The sequence below is a fragment of the Oryzias latipes genome, chromosome 7 (assembly GCF_053564925.1).
Source record: "Oryzias latipes strain Hd-rR chromosome 7, Olatipes_Hd-rR_3.1".
Classification (NCBI taxonomy): Eukaryota; Metazoa; Chordata; class Actinopteri; order Beloniformes; family Adrianichthyidae; genus Oryzias; species Oryzias latipes.
In genome coordinates, this window is record NC_136243.1 from 17092009 (window position 1) to 17111026 (window position 19018).

The 19018-nt window shown below is 39.7% G+C and overlaps 2 protein-coding genes and 2 non-coding genes across 7 annotated transcripts; all 4 read left to right on the plus strand.

Annotated features, from left to right (window-relative positions):
* The first annotated feature begins 282 nt into the window (after positions 1 to 282).
* On the plus strand, positions 283 to 9713 carry naca (nascent polypeptide associated complex subunit alpha). Of its 4 annotated transcripts, none has more exons than XM_023957132.2 (9): positions 348 to 481; positions 998 to 1075; positions 4142 to 6517; positions 8308 to 8393; positions 8625 to 8702; positions 8787 to 8933; positions 9066 to 9194; positions 9280 to 9402; positions 9596 to 9713. In XM_023957132.2, the coding sequence occupies exons 2-9, from the start codon at positions 1006 to 1008 to the stop codon at positions 9608 to 9610; spliced, it is 3024 nt and encodes a 1007-aa protein (XP_023812900.1). In that variant the 5' UTR covers positions 348 to 481; positions 998 to 1005; the 3' UTR covers positions 9611 to 9713. The 4 variants fall into 4 exon arrangements, with proteins under 4 accessions (XP_023812904.1, XP_023812900.1, XP_023812901.1 ...); XM_023957133.2 differs by having other exon boundaries at positions 422 to 531; XM_023957136.1 differs by lacking the exon at positions 4142 to 6517 and having other exon boundaries at positions 283 to 481.
* On the plus strand, positions 8474 to 8547 carry LOC111947701 (small nucleolar RNA SNORD59). The gene has a single exon (XR_002873593.1). It is a non-coding gene; the product is annotated as a small nucleolar RNA SNORD59 (small nucleolar RNA).
* LOC111947700 (small nucleolar RNA SNORD59) lies at positions 9439 to 9513 on the plus strand. Its single transcript, XR_002873592.1, has one exon. It is a non-coding gene; the product is annotated as a small nucleolar RNA SNORD59 (small nucleolar RNA).
* Positions 9714 to 13622: 3909 nt separating the features above from the next.
* ptges3b (prostaglandin E synthase 3b (cytosolic)) lies at positions 13623 to 18867 on the plus strand. The gene is made up of 8 exons (XM_004070806.4): positions 13623 to 13987; positions 15799 to 15912; positions 16037 to 16106; positions 16211 to 16309; positions 16470 to 16559; positions 17659 to 17715; positions 17802 to 17829; positions 17904 to 18867. Coding segments are annotated over exons 1-8 (480 nt in total). The 5' UTR covers positions 13623 to 13985; the 3' UTR covers positions 17924 to 18867.
* The last annotated feature ends 151 nt before the right edge of the window (positions 18868 to 19018 follow it).

Sequence of the window (19018 nt, forward strand, 5' to 3'; positions counted from 1 at the left end):
TTATCATTTTTGATCAGAACCACTGAACTAAGAAAAAAACAGGCACCCTGAGGTTCATTATTTGCAAGCTTGCAGAGCCAAATTTTTAACAAAACATTTTTTAAAAGTTCTTACAAATACTTAATATTTAATTTCTATAGTGTAAATTTATTCCCAGCATGCCAAACCCATCTGACAGAAAATTTGATTCAAATGACAAAAAGAAGCCTCTTTAAAAGATTACAATAAACATTTACTATGACAAAATGTGTTCCCAAATTTTTTAACCTAGATATATTCAATGCTTTCTACGAAGAGAAGGCTGTTTTTAATGCATAAAAAGACTATAAGTTTGATTCAAAAATTGAAACGTTTTTACACAGCACACCAGACTTTACCTCTAATGATACCGGAAGTAGAAAGGTGCTCCACCGGATATTACGCAAAAACTGGGGTCAGGAGTTCTTTCTCACAGCCATCTTGGAATTAGCGTCCCGAGTTGGTGAGGATCTCCGCTTGAAATCCAATATCATCTGGCAGTTTTTCCTACATGTATGCCCTTGCTAAAGACCTGGCTGGTTTAATTGAGATGTGACCATCACGTTGGTTGAATTATTGTTCTTGTAATGCCTCTCTGTAGTGAAGAATGTGCTGCTGAAGCATTGACAAGCAGCTCAAAATGGGGGAGCACGATATGTAACTTTTTAGTAGCGAACTGAGTGACTTGGAGTGAGCGTTTTGATGCCAGATGTACGTCTATTAAAGTAATAGCCATCTGGTTACCGATGTAAGTGATGGCAATGGCAGGAAAAGGCGGTTAAAGGCGAATGAGCAGGCGCTCGGGCGGTCGCTGCTTAGCGGGAGCTAACCGTCGCTTAAGCATGGGTTCGTCACCTGTTCAACCGGCCATGATAACGATAAACGATTAGGTTCTGTGATGACCGAACAATAGTGTTGATTAAAGTGTGTCGACTGTTTGATTTGCCGGTAAAACACTACGTGTAATTATGTCTTCTAGCGACAACAATGCCTGGTGAAGCGACAGAAACTGTCCCGATCACCGAGCAGGAGATGCAGCAGCCTCAAGTGGAAACTGGTTCGTATCATTGACTTATTTCCATATGCTTGTTTGATGGAGTATGAATGAAGTGGGGGTCTTGGATTTCGAAAAAGACGTTAAGACGTCTACAATGAGTGCTTCTATATATTCTTAGTAAGAGGAATCGTCGTTTATTTGGCTGGTCATAAGGGGTTCACTCAGACACTGAGTTACAACTGCCTAGATAGTTTGACAGACACTGAACAGGTGGTCGCACGCGGGTGTTTTTACTTTTATTTCCCAAAGATCTTGAGTAATGTAAAATGAAAGAATTAATCCAGAACCCCTCTTTCATTGATGCAATGGGTTGTGATGGCATGTTCTGGCCTTGGGATTTGCCACAGACTGCATGCTGCCTCCGCTGAGTGCTTTTTTTGTGTGTGGTGTGTGTTTCAAATCAGTGCCGTTTATGAAAAACTACCAAACAAGTATTTATAAATTATAATGAAATTATTTAAACTATGCAAACATAAAAAAACTGACTTTGGAGTGGGGCATTTGTGCTGCTTAGTATACTTAAATATAAGGAGCACAATAGGTTTACAACATTAATTAAACTGTAACTTTTAGACAGAATTAAGAAAAATTTGCTTAAACAATGTATTATGAGTTGTAGACATAAATTAGAGAGTTTTGATTTACCTCGATTTCGAGTTTGAATTTGTGTTTTAAAGCTCTATTTTAGGGTGTATGTTATTAGTTTACTGAACAGCTATAACTGCTGGTGATTTAGGGAATGCAAACACTCATCCATTGGTCATCCAGTATAAACAAAGTTGAAACATTTTAAGTTGATGTTGCTTTTAAGCCCCTTGATTTAGCTGAAAGGAGAGGTTGAATAAGGAATTAAAGTGTTCTTTGTTCAGCAACAGCTCAGTTTGTTGCTATAAAACTTTGGTCAATGTGCCTCAGGTTTTTAGGAATTGGAATGAAAGAAATGGCTACTTGTTCATTGGATAAAGCATCATGTTCGAAGTTCCTGTGGCTTTGAGGAAGATGCACTGATTTGAAATTGAGAGCACTCCTTTAATAAAAACGTAAATTAAGCGTTGCAAAAAAATAATTTCCCTCTAGTAAAGTGTTGTTTACCAAACACTCCAAAGAAAATAGGTGTTAGTAACATGTTCTTACAGCATTTTTCTGATAGAGCACACCTAAAAAGAATTTAGGCTTAAAACTGCATTTGAGTATTTCTTTATATAAAAAGTGGTGAATCAGAATGAAAAATTGCAGTTCACAAAAGCTGTCAGTTGTGATGCAGCACCTTAAATAGATGGGCCAAAGCCTCTCTGCTCCGCTCCATTCTGATGCATGCACTTGCAGTCACATACGGTGGATACATGAATGCTTCGTTGTCCCCGTCTGAGCTGGCATCTGGTTCAAAATTCTACAGCTGGATAGCTCCAATATTGCTTATTAGTGGAGCCTTTTTGTTGCTCCACTAATGTCAGCTTGGGGTTATGAGAGGTCGTAAGCTAGCAGGACAGTGTAAACAAAGGGATAATGGGATATCTGTTGAGGCTTACTTGCGCGCCAAAGTCCCACACACAACTTGCAGACAGATTTTTATGGAACTATTGCTGTGCCTCACAGAGTCTGATCTAGAAAACGATACAGGTTTTTGGATTTTGCCTCAAAATGACAGTCATAATTAAAATACCATTGGGAATGCTTACACAATAGATCAACATATTATTGAAGCGGGACTTTTAAGTGCTTTACAGCTACGATTTAACTGGTACCCCCTACCACCCTAACTTTCCCCCCATGGTCTTTAGCTGCTGCTGTTTCAATTCAAACAGATTTTCTAGTGCATTGCTTCCCTAAATAAAAATTTAATTAAATTTATAATTTATACTTTATTTATCCCTCAATGGGGAAATTGTTCTCCGCACTTGACCCAACCCCTGGGGGAGCGGTGAGCTGCAGACTAGCCGCGCTCTGGGCCCTTGGTGTACACTGCCCTGAATGTTTTCAATCCTACCTAACGCAAATATACCTGGCTTTGTTGGCTGTCATTGTGAGGTCTCTGCAAAAGGTCTATGACCTGAATCAGAAATGTTTAAACAGTCGCATGGAAGACCCAGGGACAGGTTTGAAATGCTGTCTCAATGCGACTGACAGTTGACTCAGCAGAGACATTAGTTTGTCAAGTGCTGTCTGTTGAGGGTCATGTGGGTTTATCTGAGTTACCTGCTTGTGAAAAAGCAAATATATAGTACAAATTCAGTCATTAAATGCTGATGAGCAATCGACTATTGTGGGGTTCAGATATTTCCTTAATTCATTTTAAGGTTTCTATTATAAGGATTCATTCCAATATAGATGGATTTTGGGTTAGTGTTACCCTGGGTTGACACGGCATCCAGTCAGGTCAGGGGTGGTGGTGGGGGGGGTATTACTGTTCTTCTTCACTCTGTAACACCAAACATGAACGCGTATTGTTAGATTTCGATGAATATCACTACATGTTTTGTTTGGAAACTATTTTATGCAGCGCAACATTACGTGTCTGTATAAACAAAGGTGGAGCTTTCTGCCCCGCGTTCTTTATGGTTGTCAGGCTCATGGCTACCGCGACACCGCACCCCCTGCTGGTCCATCACCGCGCTGATCAGATGTCGCACACTGTCACAGCACTACACAACCGGGTCCAGCGTCTTGCCAAAATTTGAAGCCAACAACATTGATTCGGAGTGCTGTCGAGGTGGGACCCGGCTGGAGAATGTGTGAGCACAGGGTTAGAGTTGTTCTGTTTTACTTTTTTTGAAAGCATGAGGTGGTGTGCATTCCTGACCTAGCGTTTTCTTTGAGTTGATGTGATGCCAGATACAATTTGCATTCTAACGAAATATAGAATGAGTTTGTTTTGTTTAGATTTATCTCCATGTGATTGCATAATTGCGGCAAGTTGTATCAAACTAAAGTTTTGGAGATTTGTTGTTTTTTTTTTTTTTACCCTTAACATAAGCAACCAGTGCTTTTTGGTTTGGTCACATTTAACCTGCATGGTTAAGATTTCCAGAATTGGGTCACATCTTTTAAAAGTCTTTCTTTATTCAGCTGCCTCCCCTGCCCCAGTCTCTACCCAGAAACCTCAAGCAGCTTCAGGACCTGCTAAGCCCAAAGGCAAAGATGCTAAGAATGTGCAGGGTTCTTCTGCCCCTAAACCTGTCCCAGGCCGAAGAAAACGCTCCTCTATGTCTGCCTCTTCCTCATCTCCCACCTCACCAAAATCAGCTTCTTCTACCCCTCTATCACATGGGCAATCTCCCTTGGCCTCCCCAGCTAGCAACTCCCCTGCTAATCTAGGAAGCTCTCCTACACCAAAGGTTATCAAGGCTGGAAAGCAAGGAAAAGCTAAGAAGGGAGATGCATTTGTCCCCATGCAGGTTAACTACAATGTCAAAATGTCTGAAGACCCCAAACTAATGGCAACTGGTGAAGCTAAAACTACTCAGATTGAGGTTAAAGCTCAGTTACCTCCAGCTGCTTTTAAAGTTGCTTCAAAGCCAGCTGCAGCAGCCCCAATTTCATTTTCAGACACCATTCTCTCAAGTTCTCCAAAACCGGGTGAACTTAAAAAAGCACCACTGGCTGTTTTTGCAGACGATGAGCTTCCTCCACTGCTTCCACCAGAGAAACCAGTTAAAATAGTTGTGGCTGAAAAAATACCTCCAGCATCTGATCATGAGAAGACCTCAGCTGAGGCCCCTGCCTCCAAAACATCACCAAAAGGCAAGAAGGGTAATGAGCCCAAATCTGTACCGGCTGAAGCTTCTAGACCAGCTGGTAATGAAGCTCCTAAAAATATTTCCAATCCCAAGTCCACCCCTGTCACTGTTTCCCAGGACAAGCTAGCTGCTGTTGAAGCTGTTAAACCACCTGAAAAAGTCCCCAGCATGCGTTCGAAGCAAGGTGAGGAGGTTAAAGTGTCATCTTGTAAGGGGATGAAGCCAGATGAAAATGTGAAGGCAGCCTCCATTAAGACAGAGAAGGCGGTCCCCGTTAAAATTGAGAAAGCGGCCCCCACTAAGGCTAAGAAGGTGACCCCGGTTAAGAGTCAGGAGACAGCCCCCACTAAAGCTGAGAAGGTGACCCCGGTTAAGAGTCAGGAGACAGCCCCCACTAAGGCTGAAAAGGTGACCCTGGTTAAGAGTCCGGAGACAGCCCCCACTAAGGCTGAGAAAGCGGCCCCTGTTAAGGGTGAGGAGGCGACCCCCACTAAGGCTGAGAAGGTGGTCCCAGTTAAGAGTCCGGAGACAGCCCCCACTAAGGCTGAGAAGGTGGTCCCAGTTAAGAGTCCGGAGACAGCCCCCACTAAGGCTGAGAAACCGGCCCCTGTTAAGGGCGAGGAGGCGACTCCCACTAAGGCTGAGAAGGTGGTCCCAGTTAAGAGTCAGGAGGCGGCTCCCACTAAGGCTGAGAAGGTGGTCCCAGTTGATGGTGAGAAGGTCTCCACCAAGTCTGAGAAGGCAACCCCATTTAAGAGTCAGGAGGCGGCTCCCAATAAGGCTGAAAAGGTGGCCCCAGTTAAGGGTGAAAAGCCCCCCACTAAGTCTGAGGTGATTACGGTTAAGAGTCAGGAGGCGGCCCCCACTAAGGTTGAGAAGGTGGTCCCAGTTGATGGTGAGAAGGTCTCCACCAAGTCTGAGAAGGCAACCCCATTTAAGAGTCAGGAGGCGGCTCCCACTAAGGCTGAAAAGGTGGCCCCAGTTAAGGGTGAAAAGCCCCCCACTAAGTCTGAGGTAATTACGGTTAAGAGTCAGGAGGCGGCCCCCACTAAGGCTGAGAATGTGGCCCCAGTTAAGGATGAGAAGGTCCCTGCTAAGTCTAAGGCGACCCCTGCTAAGGCTGACAAGGCGACCCCTGTTAAGAGTCAGGGGAGAGCGTCCACTGTTAAGGCTCAGGAGGCGGCACCCACTAAGGCGGAAAAGGAAGCCCCTGCCAAGACTGAGAAGCCTACTCCCATTGAAACTGCAAAGCCAGCCCCCACAAAGACTGATAATGCAGCTCCCCCTAAGACTGAGAAAACAGCCCCTGCTAAGACTGAGAAGGCAGTTGAAGAAGCAAAAACTTCACCCCAAAAGCCAGGTGAAGACAGCAAACCAACTTCTGTTGAGGGTGATGAGCCAGGTGCAGCAAACAAAGCAGCTAAACTTACTGAGGCCAAGTTGATTGATGTAAAAGAGGCTCCAAAGGCTTCCAAGCCTGTTGAACCGTCATCAGTTTCAATAAAACCAGCTCCGATGGAGCCTGCTCTTTTAGCCCCAGCTCCTCGAAAACTCACTTTTGCAGAGGCGGTTGCTAAACCTGCACCTGTGAAAACCGAAGCTGTGGTAAATAACATCCACCCTGAACCACTTTCCCCTACCAAACCCATCCTTACACCAGCTAAAACTCCGGCCAACATGGAGCCTGTGATCAAGATCGACAATGGTACTAGCTGTTTGTCTTTTTTGTGCTTGTCCATCTGTTTGATCTGAGCTGAAGAGATATTTGTACTTTGCCCCTAAAAACTTGCATCAGACCTCATTTGGCCGTAAATATTTTTGAAGGATGGCATTTGATATGAAGCGGACCTGCTTAAAGAAGCCAGCGCATTGATATAGAACATTTAAGATATGTGACTGTAACTTCTTTTTTATGTGTGCATTATCACTTTTTAATCCACACCCAGCAGCTAATCAAAATAAGTTATTTTTTTGGTTAGTGAACGCCTGGGCACATTCCGAGGTCGCTTTATGCCAGTACAGTGACAGGCAAGTGGCAGGAAGGCAACAGCACAACAATTGACTGATGGGAGGGTCTCCGAAGTCCCCCAAATCCTCTGATCGGCGTAATTTAGACTGTGGCCCTCCATATGGTAACAGCACGGGCCCTCGACAAAGGCCCATGTTAACGGGGGCCCGACAATGACCAGAGGTCCACCTGGCAATCCCGGCTGCGGTGGTTTATTTGATATGGACTGTTGCCGTCCAGAGACATTTACATATTGTCCAATTAGAGCTGCCGCCGCCCGGCTGTCAGATTTTGTTATGGTGTTTGTGACTTGTCATAGAACCTACACTCATGTAACAAGAGTTGCCTAGATTATTAATATTTTTATTATTAAAGATAGGATGCATTCCCAGGCAGTACAAACATTTAACATATATTATCTGGGACCACTAAAGGAGCTGTTACCCAGCAAAAACTGACCGCCTCTGAATGAAGCAGTCGCCGCCTGTTTTTTGACAGAAGTTTCATTTGGCACCAAATTGGTCATGTTGATTATCTGTTCTTTTGGGGAATATCTTTTTCTCCGAAGTTCCTCCTCTACAGTCCTCATGCAAGCACATACGATACGCGGACATCCAAACATACGATGCACGGACGTCCACCGTGGTTATACTATTTATAAATTACTTTTATGCCATTTCATTTTCTTAAAAGATTTTGACGAAACTAATAAACTTATAACTGATAAAGGAGTTCCTTGGAAAAGGTTTTTTTCAGGAAACAAACAAAAAAGTTATTTGTATCTTGTGTTTTAAGTATTTTGTGATTTGCTCTCTGTTTGTTTTATATATTTCATAAACTAGAAACAACTGAGGTATTTCTGAGTAAGACGGTGTAATAATTTGGCCGGTAAAAATATGTTGGCTGCTGAGCAAGGAATAAAATTTTGGTCATTGTGCGCAGCCATTTTGGTGTACACTGAAAGGCCTTCTTAAGCGCATCTGTGAATAGCCAAGAAAACAGTTGATCAGTTAAAAAGCCAAGACACTTCAATTGTTGTTTTTTTCCCCAATTTGATGAGCACTCACAGGTTGGGGTAAACAGTTGTCAACAGAGATGGTGTAGATGTTTGGAACTAAACCCCCCTTCTCTGCTGCTTTCAAATCAGCTTTAATTATGCCCCAGATGCCTGGAAAATGCATATAAATGGTCTAAATTAAAAGAAAAAAAGAAAATCCTGGGGTGAACGCCCCAGAGAGGACTGATAGCCTCCCATCTTCTCCTCATTGGCTTCCTACTCTTAAAAATTTAAAGGGCCCTGATTATGGGTAAACCATTGAAGAAGACATGATTGATGTCTTTTAATTTTATAACTTGTTTTTTGTGGTTCATTCATTCATCCTTTCATCCATTGAATGAATGAATTTTTTTGTCGTGTTTATTCATTTTTTAAATAGCTTTTGGTAGGGGAAAAAATATATTAAATATATCTGCTTGATCTTTCTTAGGATCCGGCACTGAGTCGGACAGCGATGATTCTGTCCCAGAGCTGGAAGAACAAGACTCAGCCCAGACACAAACGCAACAAGCCCAGGTACAATTCCCTTTCACTTTTGAAAACTTAGCACTCAAGTTTGTGTTGCCCAATTGATTAACTGAGGGTTTTAGATTGACTCTTCGGGGATGATTTACACAGTGACTTTCGTTCTTCTGAGTCTACTGAAGCCAGCCTTTCTGTTCTGAGAAGAGATTTTCATTTCATCCAGACTTTATTTACTCCAAGTCAGTTCTCAAACATTTAAAACATGACTTTTCCTCCCTAAAGCTTGCAGCAGCAGCTGAAATTGACGAGGAACCAGTCAGCAAAGCCAAACAAAGCCGCAGTGAAAAGAAAGCACGAAAGGTAATCATGACTCCAGCTGTGTCAACTGAAGGCGGCTATCGTTATTTGTTATTTACAATGTCTAATTTGTGTGTTCTCTCATAGGCAATGTCAAAGCTTGGTCTTAGGCAAGTAACGGGGGTCACCAGGGTCACTATTCGCAAGTCCAAAAACATCCTGTTTGTCATCACCAAACCAGACGTCTACAAGAGCCCAGCATCAGACACATACATCGTCTTTGGAGAAGCTAAGGTAATGAGACTTTGCTGTTTGTGTTCGCTTAGAACTTTCAAAACTGATCGACGGGTTTAGGAACTTTTGGAAACGAAGGTGTTTTTTTTCCAACTAACAAACCATCTACTGTTCTTTGTTTTTGGGTTGCAGATAGAAGACCTTTCTCAGCAAGCCCAGCTGGCTGCCGCAGAGAAATTCAAAGTTCAGGGAGAGGCTGTTTCAAACATCCAGGAAAACACACAGACCCCTACAGTACAGGAGGAGAGCGAAGAAGAAGAGGTACTTGTCGGAAAATCAATTTAGGGTGGACATTAAAATTTGAATAGTACATTGAAACTTTTTTGAAATAATTATTTTGTTACAGGTTGACGAGGCTGGCGTTGAAGTGAAGGACATTGAACTCGTTATGTCGCAAGCCAACGTGTCGCGGGCAAAGGCTGTACGCGCCCTGAAAAATAACAACAATGACATCGTCAATGCTATCATGGTGAGATTTTTTACTTAACCTCGGATTTCAAGTAACTCTTCAGTGATGATTTAATACAGTGACTTTCGTTCTTCTGAGATTACTGAAGCCAACATTTCTGTCCTGAGAAGAGGAAAACCTTTAAAACTGTAGCAAATGCATTGTTAAAATTTGGACCTATTTTTAATTTCTTTCTTTTTTTCTTTTTTTGCAGGAGTTGACAATGTAAGGGGACCCTGTCAACGAAGAGTGGAAGAGTGTTGCTGATTTAATCTCATTTATACAGTTTATATCCAAGATGGAAATAAAGTTGTGGCTTGGTGAAACTAAAACTAAGTTGTTGCTTCTTATTTTGGGAGATAGATATCTTGAGACGGTTTTTGTTTGTTCAATAAATGCCAGAACCAGAGAATTAGTTCAGAGGTTGATTATTTTTCAAAGAAAGGCCTGTTCTAGACCAAAACATTTTTTCTTTATCTGGAAATATGTTACAATAACAAACTTGGTTTTGTTACATCCAACATGCTTTTCCTGTGTCATGCCTTGTGAAAACAGAGTTTCGGGTTAAAGTCAGGGTAGTTTAAACATGCTTCCTGGAATACCCCCCTGGAGTGGCCTTTAAAGTCTGTTTCCCAGCAAAAAAAAACCATCACAGCTATTGAGAAGATCTGCATGGAAAAATTGACCAAAATAGCAGCTACAGTGTGTAAAAACTTGCAGGAAAGTTTGACCTTAGTGATGGTTAACCTGGATTACAATTCCATAATGAAAAAATAGTGATAATTATCATAAAGCATAAAAACCCGACAGTAGGTGATGGTCTATCACAAATTAAAAACAAAACAGAATGGTTCAGTAGTAACACTTAAAGCACAAAGCAGTTAGCCCGTGTTTAATATGAGCCTTGATTTCAACACACTGCAGCATAAAAAAGGCAAACCATAAAGATTATGAGGTGTGCTACAATTTTACAATAATTTTATTTTAATAAGCTCTGTTTACATACTGGTAGTTTCAGTATACTTTCATCCCAAGACATACACTGGTATTTCCTCACCAATCCAAATTATCAAAATCAGGTGTCCTAATCACTTGGTTTGGCCGCAAGTGTATAAAATCAAGCACTTAGACAAGCAGACTGTTTTTAATAAATTCATGTGAAAGAATGGGCCGCTCTCAGGAGCTCAGTGAATTCCAGCATGGAACTGTCAAAGTACGGAGCCCGTGTCCTGACATGGAAAAAATAAAATATATCTCGTTTCCACAAATTAATATCTTGTTCCCACAAATTAATAATCCATTTCCACTAAATACTATTTCGTTCCCTCAAAATAATTAATTCGTTCGTACGCAATAATTATTCAAGTCATAAGTCATTCATAAACACGAATATGCTCTCTGTCCTACCGCAAAAGCCGCTTTCAGCGGTAACTTCAGTGTCTGTGACCCACATTCGTTCAAGAAAGGAAAAAGAAAAACAAGAATGATCAATTTATCATTGTCTCAATGAATATAAGAAAAACATAAGATTTAGGATGCTCAAGCTTTGTGCTTCGCCATACTGCAGCGATCAATGAGTTATATCACTAGAGGAGACATCACGTGATTCCTCATGGGAGGAGAGCACCGCCATGTTGGTGAGGTCAAGTTCCTGCTGCAGTGCATGCATGGGAACTCATTTTTTGCAAAATGCCAGTTCATTGTGCAATTTTCAACTGCCAAAATCAGAGTCCACAAAGGAGGAAGGCAGAACATTTCACAGGTAAGAACTATAATTTTTTCTTTTACTGCTGGAGGGGCTTTATTAATAGAACACATGTTGACATGCATGATGCGGCAGGGCTATTATCAACATGCTGCATGATGTACGTATAATTTGCTGTCGACATATATGTAAACTTTATTTAGTTAAACCTTTAAACAGCATACTAGGACTAGGCTAATATAGTTATATAGATTTATACATTTCTGACTCAGTGGCTGAACTTTTCTTGCAGGTTTCCAATGGATTCAGACTTAAGGAAAAAGTGGGCCTTAGCAATAAAAAGAGCTAACCCAGATAGATCACTGTGGTTACCAACTGGCAATACAGTCTGGCTATGTTCAAAAGATTTTGAGGAAACAGATTTTGATAAGACAGGCCAAACTGTCACTTGAAAACCGACACCATAGCATCTATGTTACACAAACTGATCACTCACATGAATCAGTGGGGTAAATCAATTGTTTTTCTTTTATTTTTTGTTTCTTTTTAAAGGGGAAAATCTGTTTTGACTTTTGGAATTATTGTTGATTTATAATTATCATTTATCATTATTGACCTATCATTGATTTATTGTTATCATTTAATATTATTATTAACTTACTATTGATTTATCATTATTATTGATTCATAATTATTATTATTATTGACTTATTTATATATTGTTATTTATTATTATTATTGACTTATTGTTGATTTATTGTTATCATTTAATACTATTATTGACTTACTATTGATTTATTATTATTATTGATTCATCATTTAATATTATTTTTGACTTATTATTTATATATTGTTATTATTTATTATTATTATTGACGTATTGTTGGGCTTTTCTAAATCATTTAAATTACATGTCAAAGAGGTCTAAAACTTTTAAATGCTTAACAATTATTTTCAAAAATTATTTGTAATTTTTATTTATTTATAAGAAGTCCTGCAACAATGCATTTTTCATTAAAGTTTGAGCTTATAAGGCTGACTGTCTTATTTAACAGCAACAAATGATGTATATATATATATATAAAAAAATTATATACATATATTATATAATTATTTATATGTATAAGTATATAGAAATATGAATATATATAAATTATATAAAAGCTACTTAGATGCTCTGCAGCTGAGATTTGTTTCCCCCGTGCTCCTCAGTGTGTCTTACACAGAGAGCGCAAAATAAGATAGTCGGGTCGCTCCTGCGCAGCACAAGGATGAAAGAGCCGGACGCAGGTTATAGTGGGGATAGAGCGGGTTAAGCAAATGAATGAAAGAAGGTGGCCCGCTGAAGAAATATTCAATATTTTACACGTTTTATTATTGGTCAGAACTCTCTTTTATTTAGAAAAATCTTTTATTTTATCAGTCCAGTACGACAAAAAACATCAACAAAAGCTGTGTTGGGCGGTTTTTGGCTGGGTCTGGCGGTTTTCAGATGACTTTTCGGCTGGAAAACTGTGACTCTATCTGGCAACGCTGGCGCGAACTCTCAGTCTGTCATCAGCGAGTTGGTCTCTGCTCCGCAGCACGTCAAGTTCCCGGCAGAAGATCGGAGTGTTTATTGAAGCCGCCCCGCGTGTCTCCTCCTGCTATCAGCTCTGCAGGTCTCGCCCGAGAAATACAGGCTCATTACGAAGCTGTTTTTTACGTGGCACGCGCTTCATGCTGAGCCAGCAGAGCCTTTGAAATGCCATGAAAAATGAACAAACTAAAATAAAATTTAATTATTATAAAATACTCATTATTTTCCAAGTCACAGGGAGCCACAAGAGATGGATGAAAGAGCCACATGTGGCTCTGGAGCCATGGGTTGCCGACCCCTGGAACACGTGAACTGACAGACAGGTCTACCAGGGGCGTAATTAGTAAAGTAAAAAAAGAATTAAACTAACTTAAACTTTATTCAACTCAAATAGTCTCAAAGAGTTTGACAGATTTTTGTACCACAGAAAATCAACTGGACGTCAGAACCAGAATTAAGATGCACCAGATTATAAAACAGTTTTTTTTTAAACAAATTCAAGGGTTTTAAGTATGCCTTGTGGTTAAAAGATACAGTAGGGATCAATTAACTTGCTCAGATTTAATTTTAGGTAGTTAGATTTACACATTTCTGGCTGGGATGCACCACAAACAATAACATAAACTTTTTTGTATATATCTTTTTAAATCACTGCTGACACTAAACTACCTACTTCTATCTCTGCTGCATTTAGATCATCCTATAAGACACATGGTGTCTTTTAATTTGAAAGGACGTCATGTAAACCTGTTAAAAGTTGTTAACTATTAAATGGGATTTTATGTATTTTAGTTATGCCAAAAACAACAACAGGTCATTTATATTTATCATAATAGCTTTTAAGATCTGACGGTTGAAGACCCCTGATAAAGATGGATGGAGGCGTAACTTTGGCTATGGCGACCCCTAACGGAAGCAGCTGAAAAACAAAGAAGCTCCGCTGTTTAGATTTGTTTGCATGTTTATTGTAAATATTAGGAGCGCTTCCTAGTACTTTGTGTAATTTAATGAAATTACGTGATCAAGATATTATATAAAAGAGCATCCGAAGACGGAGGACAACCGCGTTAAATCAGCTGGACTCAGGCAGGTCCCTCGAAGCTCAGTGAAAGCTCTAGAAGCATCTAGTGCAGCCCGACTGCGTCAGTGCTGCTATTCTCGTTCCCGGGTACGCAAAAACTTCCGGGGTTTCAGAGTGGACTACAACGTAGTTGAAGCGTTTGCCTTGGTTGTGAGTGTGCAAGCGTTCACTCCTTTACAACACTATCCCTTTTTACTCCTCACTTTTTCATTGTGTGATTCAGAGGCTCACATCACAAAATGTAAGTAACGAGTGCGTTACTAATACAAAGTGCTGTATTGTAGTGTGTGTCGCGTGCTTTTTAGCTGACTGCCGTTATCCCCGTAACAACATGCTTTTTTTTTCTTAAAAGGCGGGAATTGAAAGTAAGCTTGTGCTAACTCTTTGCACGTGGATCGGATGGCACATTACAGGGTACCAATACAATTGGTCGTAAATGTGTTAGAATGAGCATAAACGGAGCTTCTTTTATGTTGTTGCGTGGCTCCCTCCCTGGCACCGCATGGCTTGACTAGCATGGTGGCAGCGGTGTTAGCCGGGCTAGCAGAGCGTACATTGGTATATCACCAGATTAGCTTGGTTATTACAAATTCTTGCCACAAAACAATAAATTGCAGTGATGTTAGCAACCAAACCAACACTTTTAAACGTTGGCACTGGCGTACATCGGCAAGAGGAGTACATTGACAGCTTAAAACTAGATTTTAAATCCACCACAGACGATTTGTGAAGATTTTTCAGCTAACAGTCCGAGCATTAATGCTGTGGAGGAATTGTGGACAGTTTGTTTGCTAACATTAGCGCGTATCTATCTGCACCGGAACCACCTACAAATTCACGAAGCGTAATTAGACGTGATGTCAGATAGTCTGGACGATTTGTTACTTAAATACATCGGAATTGTTGCCGTTTTATTTATTTTTTCATTGACGTTTGGTCAAATAAAGCAACTAGTAGCTTAATGTTTACTGTTCTGAATAAATGAGTAAGGATGGCCCAGTACTACTACACGTGCTTTGTGTGCAACTTGTGTAATAAACCTGATGCGGAGGTATGGAGACCATCTGTTGAACTGCTGAACGCAGACCTGCTGCTGATCCGCAGCACCTGTAGAATGCAGTATGAGGCTCATGAGCCCCATGTGTCCTGACCGTAAATATGAACCATGATTTCGATGCATTCATCGCATTTTTATCCTAAGTTTGATACGTCTTTGTATGAATGTATAACTGCTGATTGTGTTGTTTTGCACATTATTCTTGCTTTGATTGCTTGAAATAAGCCATTTAAATATTATTATTTTTAGAATTTGTTAATACATTGTCTGCTGCAATTATGTTGTAGACGTTCATTGTTTTTTTGTTTTTGCTTCAGTGATTTAGAACTAGTCTTAATGGCTCACACGCAGAGACCATAAAGGCTATTTTTAGCCAATCACAAAAAATCTGTTTTCTAGCAAATTGTTTCTGCAGAACAGCAGTAGAGTAGTTCATCAGAAATTCATCTCTGAGTTGTGGGTGGGACTGTTTCCCATCATCCCTTTGTTTACACGCTCTCCTGCTAGCTTTTACAGCACCTCACAACCCCAACATAACTTTTACCAGTGCAACAAAAATGGTGAGCAATATTGGAGCCATCCAGCAGTACTGGTTTCAGTCAGGTGCCAGCTCAGGCGAGGATAATGCAGACGTACATGGATTTACAAGTGGACGGAGCAGAATGCTTGTGTATATTTTTATATTTATATGTCACACAAGCTGTGTCCAACAGCATTTTTTCCGCCTGTGTCTGATTCACAACAATTTTAGCGAAGAAATACCCAGAAAGGCAATTTTTGGTTAATTTTCTTGTTGTACGTCCAAAATGCCACAAGGACAAGTTTAAAAAAAACAAACGATTTTCATCAGATTGGGTTTTTAAATAATTGCTGTTGAAAGCATCACAGTGCGTGCTGAAGCCTTTTCAGTGACCGTTTGAAGTGTCAGATCACAAGGGTCTAGCATGAATACCCACAGGACTGACAAACTTTTGTGTTTCTGTTTTATTTTTCAGGCATCCAGCAACTGCAAAATGGTACGACAAGAGAGACTCTGTTATTATAGAGTTCTGTATAGCTGACAGCAAAGACGTCAAAGTGAACTTTGATAAAACCAAGTTTGCTTTTAGGTATGCTGCACTTTCGTTGGATCTTGGTGCAAAGTGTCATTTGTGAAAATTATAAATGTGTTTGATACATATGACAATTTTTGTAAGCTAATTGTCCTCTGTGTGTGTGTATCTGATTTCATAGCTGTCTTGGAGGAGCTGACAATGAAAAACACGAGAATGAAGTAGAACTTTTTGAAGCTATTGATGAGAATGTAAGTTATCATTTCATCAGTGGTTAATATATGCATGAATCTGGCAAGGTTTGGACTGTATGGAATCAGTACTAACCGTGTGCTGCGTTTCTATTTCAATGCAGGAATCCAAACACAAACGCACAGATCGCTCAGTGTTGTGTTATCTACGAAAAGCACAGCCGGGGAAAGCATGGCCAAGGCTAACTAAAGACAAAACTAAGGTGGGTCTCACTCACAATTGGGGTGAAAGGGTGATCCCTCTCTGTCCTTAATTTGAAGTAAAACAGCATATGTTCAAGATATGGATTGAATATGTTCAAAAGAAAATAATTAATTCTCTTAAGTTTGGTAATTCTCTAACATACTTGTCTTGTTTTTCAGCTGAGCTGGCTTAGTGTCGATTTCAACAACTGGAAAGACTGGGAGGACGACTCAGAGGAAGAGATGGGCAACTTTGATCAGTTTTCAGACGTAAGAATTTTGAGTAGTGACAGTCAAATAGGTGGTTCTTTTTTTTTAGGAAATAAAAAACCTAAGCAGTCAGAATCTCTCTTTCCTATAGATGCTATGTTTTGGAGAGCTATAAATGACAGTGTAATAAATAGAAAAATCAGGAGAGATGCTAAAAAGGCAAGACTTCAACTTGTTTCTGCTCTATTAAAGTTACACTGGTTTTGTAGAATACTCCTGCCATCAGTTGCTGGACAGCAGCTCCACTTAACTGTTGGTTTCTCTGACCTCAACATCCCATCTGGAACGCCGTCAGAACTCAGTTTGCATAACTTTTCCATAATAAAAGCACCACTGTGTGGAAGTAAACATCCTAGAAACATCAGGAAAGTCTGGATTTTGAGTACAGAATGATTCCAAGAAGGAAAAGTGGCTTTGTTAGATTAGATTAAACCCTTTAGTCTGTGTCCTCGTGGGCTTGTGTAAGAGCGACATTAATGCAGTATTTTTAAATAAAATCAACCAGATGAGTTTGAATAAATTGCCTGCATTGCTTATCATTTTCTCTGAACAGAATAACTTCTCCTTGACTGGGTGGGCACAAGCAAAGTTGGTTTAGATATTAAGAATTTGTTTTTTGTTGTGGAAAGTATAGAAATTATTATGTCTAATATCCATTTAATTAATTAAACTAATACGTCAAAGTTGCATCATCAATCTTGCAATCACTAAAAGGTGCTAGAAAGAATGTAAAATACTGCTTACTGTAAATTTAAAGATCCTGTTTGGAAAGATTAATGCAAACACCGAAATTTAGAAAAAAAATTCTTTTTAATTGAGCATCAGTACAAAGACGCTTATTTACAGCCATAATCTGAGATGAATGCTGTCGGTATTTTTCTGTTAAGTAAAAGATTCAATTCTATCAGCTAAAATTGGGTTTACTGTTACACAAAAATAGATCCATCTGCAATAGAATCTTTGAAGCTGATTAAAAGAGAATGAATCTGACTTTTTAAAGTTTTTGTAAATGAATGCAGTATTTGCACTGCTTAGACTTTGTCAGTTATTTTCTTTCCAAATAGCAAACAAATACATAAAATAAAGTCATGCTTTTCAGATGATGAACAACATGGGCGGTGAGGAGGACCTTCCTGATCTAGATGGTGCAGATGATGTAAGAATCTCTGGTCGTCTGTCAAATTCCACTAGAAAGCAGATTGAAATTGCAAACCTGACTTTTCTCTTTTATTCTCCTTTTAGGATGACTCTGCAGATAGCGATGATGAGAGTAAGTCAATCCAGTATCTGGCAGCTGAGCTTTGTGGCCAATAATCTAACGTTTTCCTTTCCCTTTGGTTTCAGAAATGCCCGACTTGGAGTAGAAGACTTAGAGACTGTCAGGATGGAAAACAGAAGGACGGTGGACGAGAGGAATCTTGACAAATGTGTATCTTTAAACTAATGGCCGTTATAAACAACTGTACATACGAGTCAGTAGCCATATTTAAACCACAGCTTCAGCTCCAAACTGTTTGACCCGTCCAACACTTTACAGTTGATTTGCATGGTAATGTACAGAGCAGCTATCTCCACTTCCATTTGCTACAATGCACTATTTGGGTATCTTGGTTTGACGTAAATCATTAGCAGTAAGCACATCTTAATTTAGCAAGATCCTGTATTTTTTTCCTCAATTGAGCTAAATTTAAGATATTTAGTAGTTTTCAGTTAAATTGGGCCAATTTATTAAAAAAAAAAAGTTTTACTTTGTTTTTGTTTTTTAAAGATAATAGTCAACACAGCTTATATCATGATTTAAATTTGATCTGAATGAACCGGTTGGCCTTGTTTGCTTTTAGATTCGGACCAGTCTTGACATTAGCAGTTTGAACCTTCCAATTTAAGTGTTTCCCTTTTACTTGTTTATTGTTCGTAAAGTTGGAATAATCCAAACATGTTGCAGAGGTATTTGCATCTTCCAGGTGGTTCTATACTGTAACAGGTGAACATATTTAATATTTTGACATCTATCGCTCATATCCACCTAACATGTTAAATAGAAAAGGCAAGTTTAAATGTTTTGCAGCTGACAGGCTTATGGCTTAGTTTGTTATTGGCATTGTGTGGTTTGTTGTTCTCCTCTGGATTCCCTCTGTTCGCTCATCTGTCCTCCCTCCTGGGGTGAGAATATGATAAAATGAAACATGTAATGACCAAATCATATTTGCACTGTCAATAAAATGTAAGGGGGAAAACAATTTTCAATTACAGTGAAATTTCTTTTTTTTATTGTCTACATCTTTCTAATAAACTGTTGAAGATTTGTTTTCTTTGTTCAACTGAGTTTTGATTGTGCTCAAGATACATGGCTGTACATTGAAATTAGGAACAAAACACATTTAGGATCAAAACAAATGTAAGCATAAATACTTGATTTGAGTATTTATGACTGCATGACCTATCAGGAGGATGTTAAG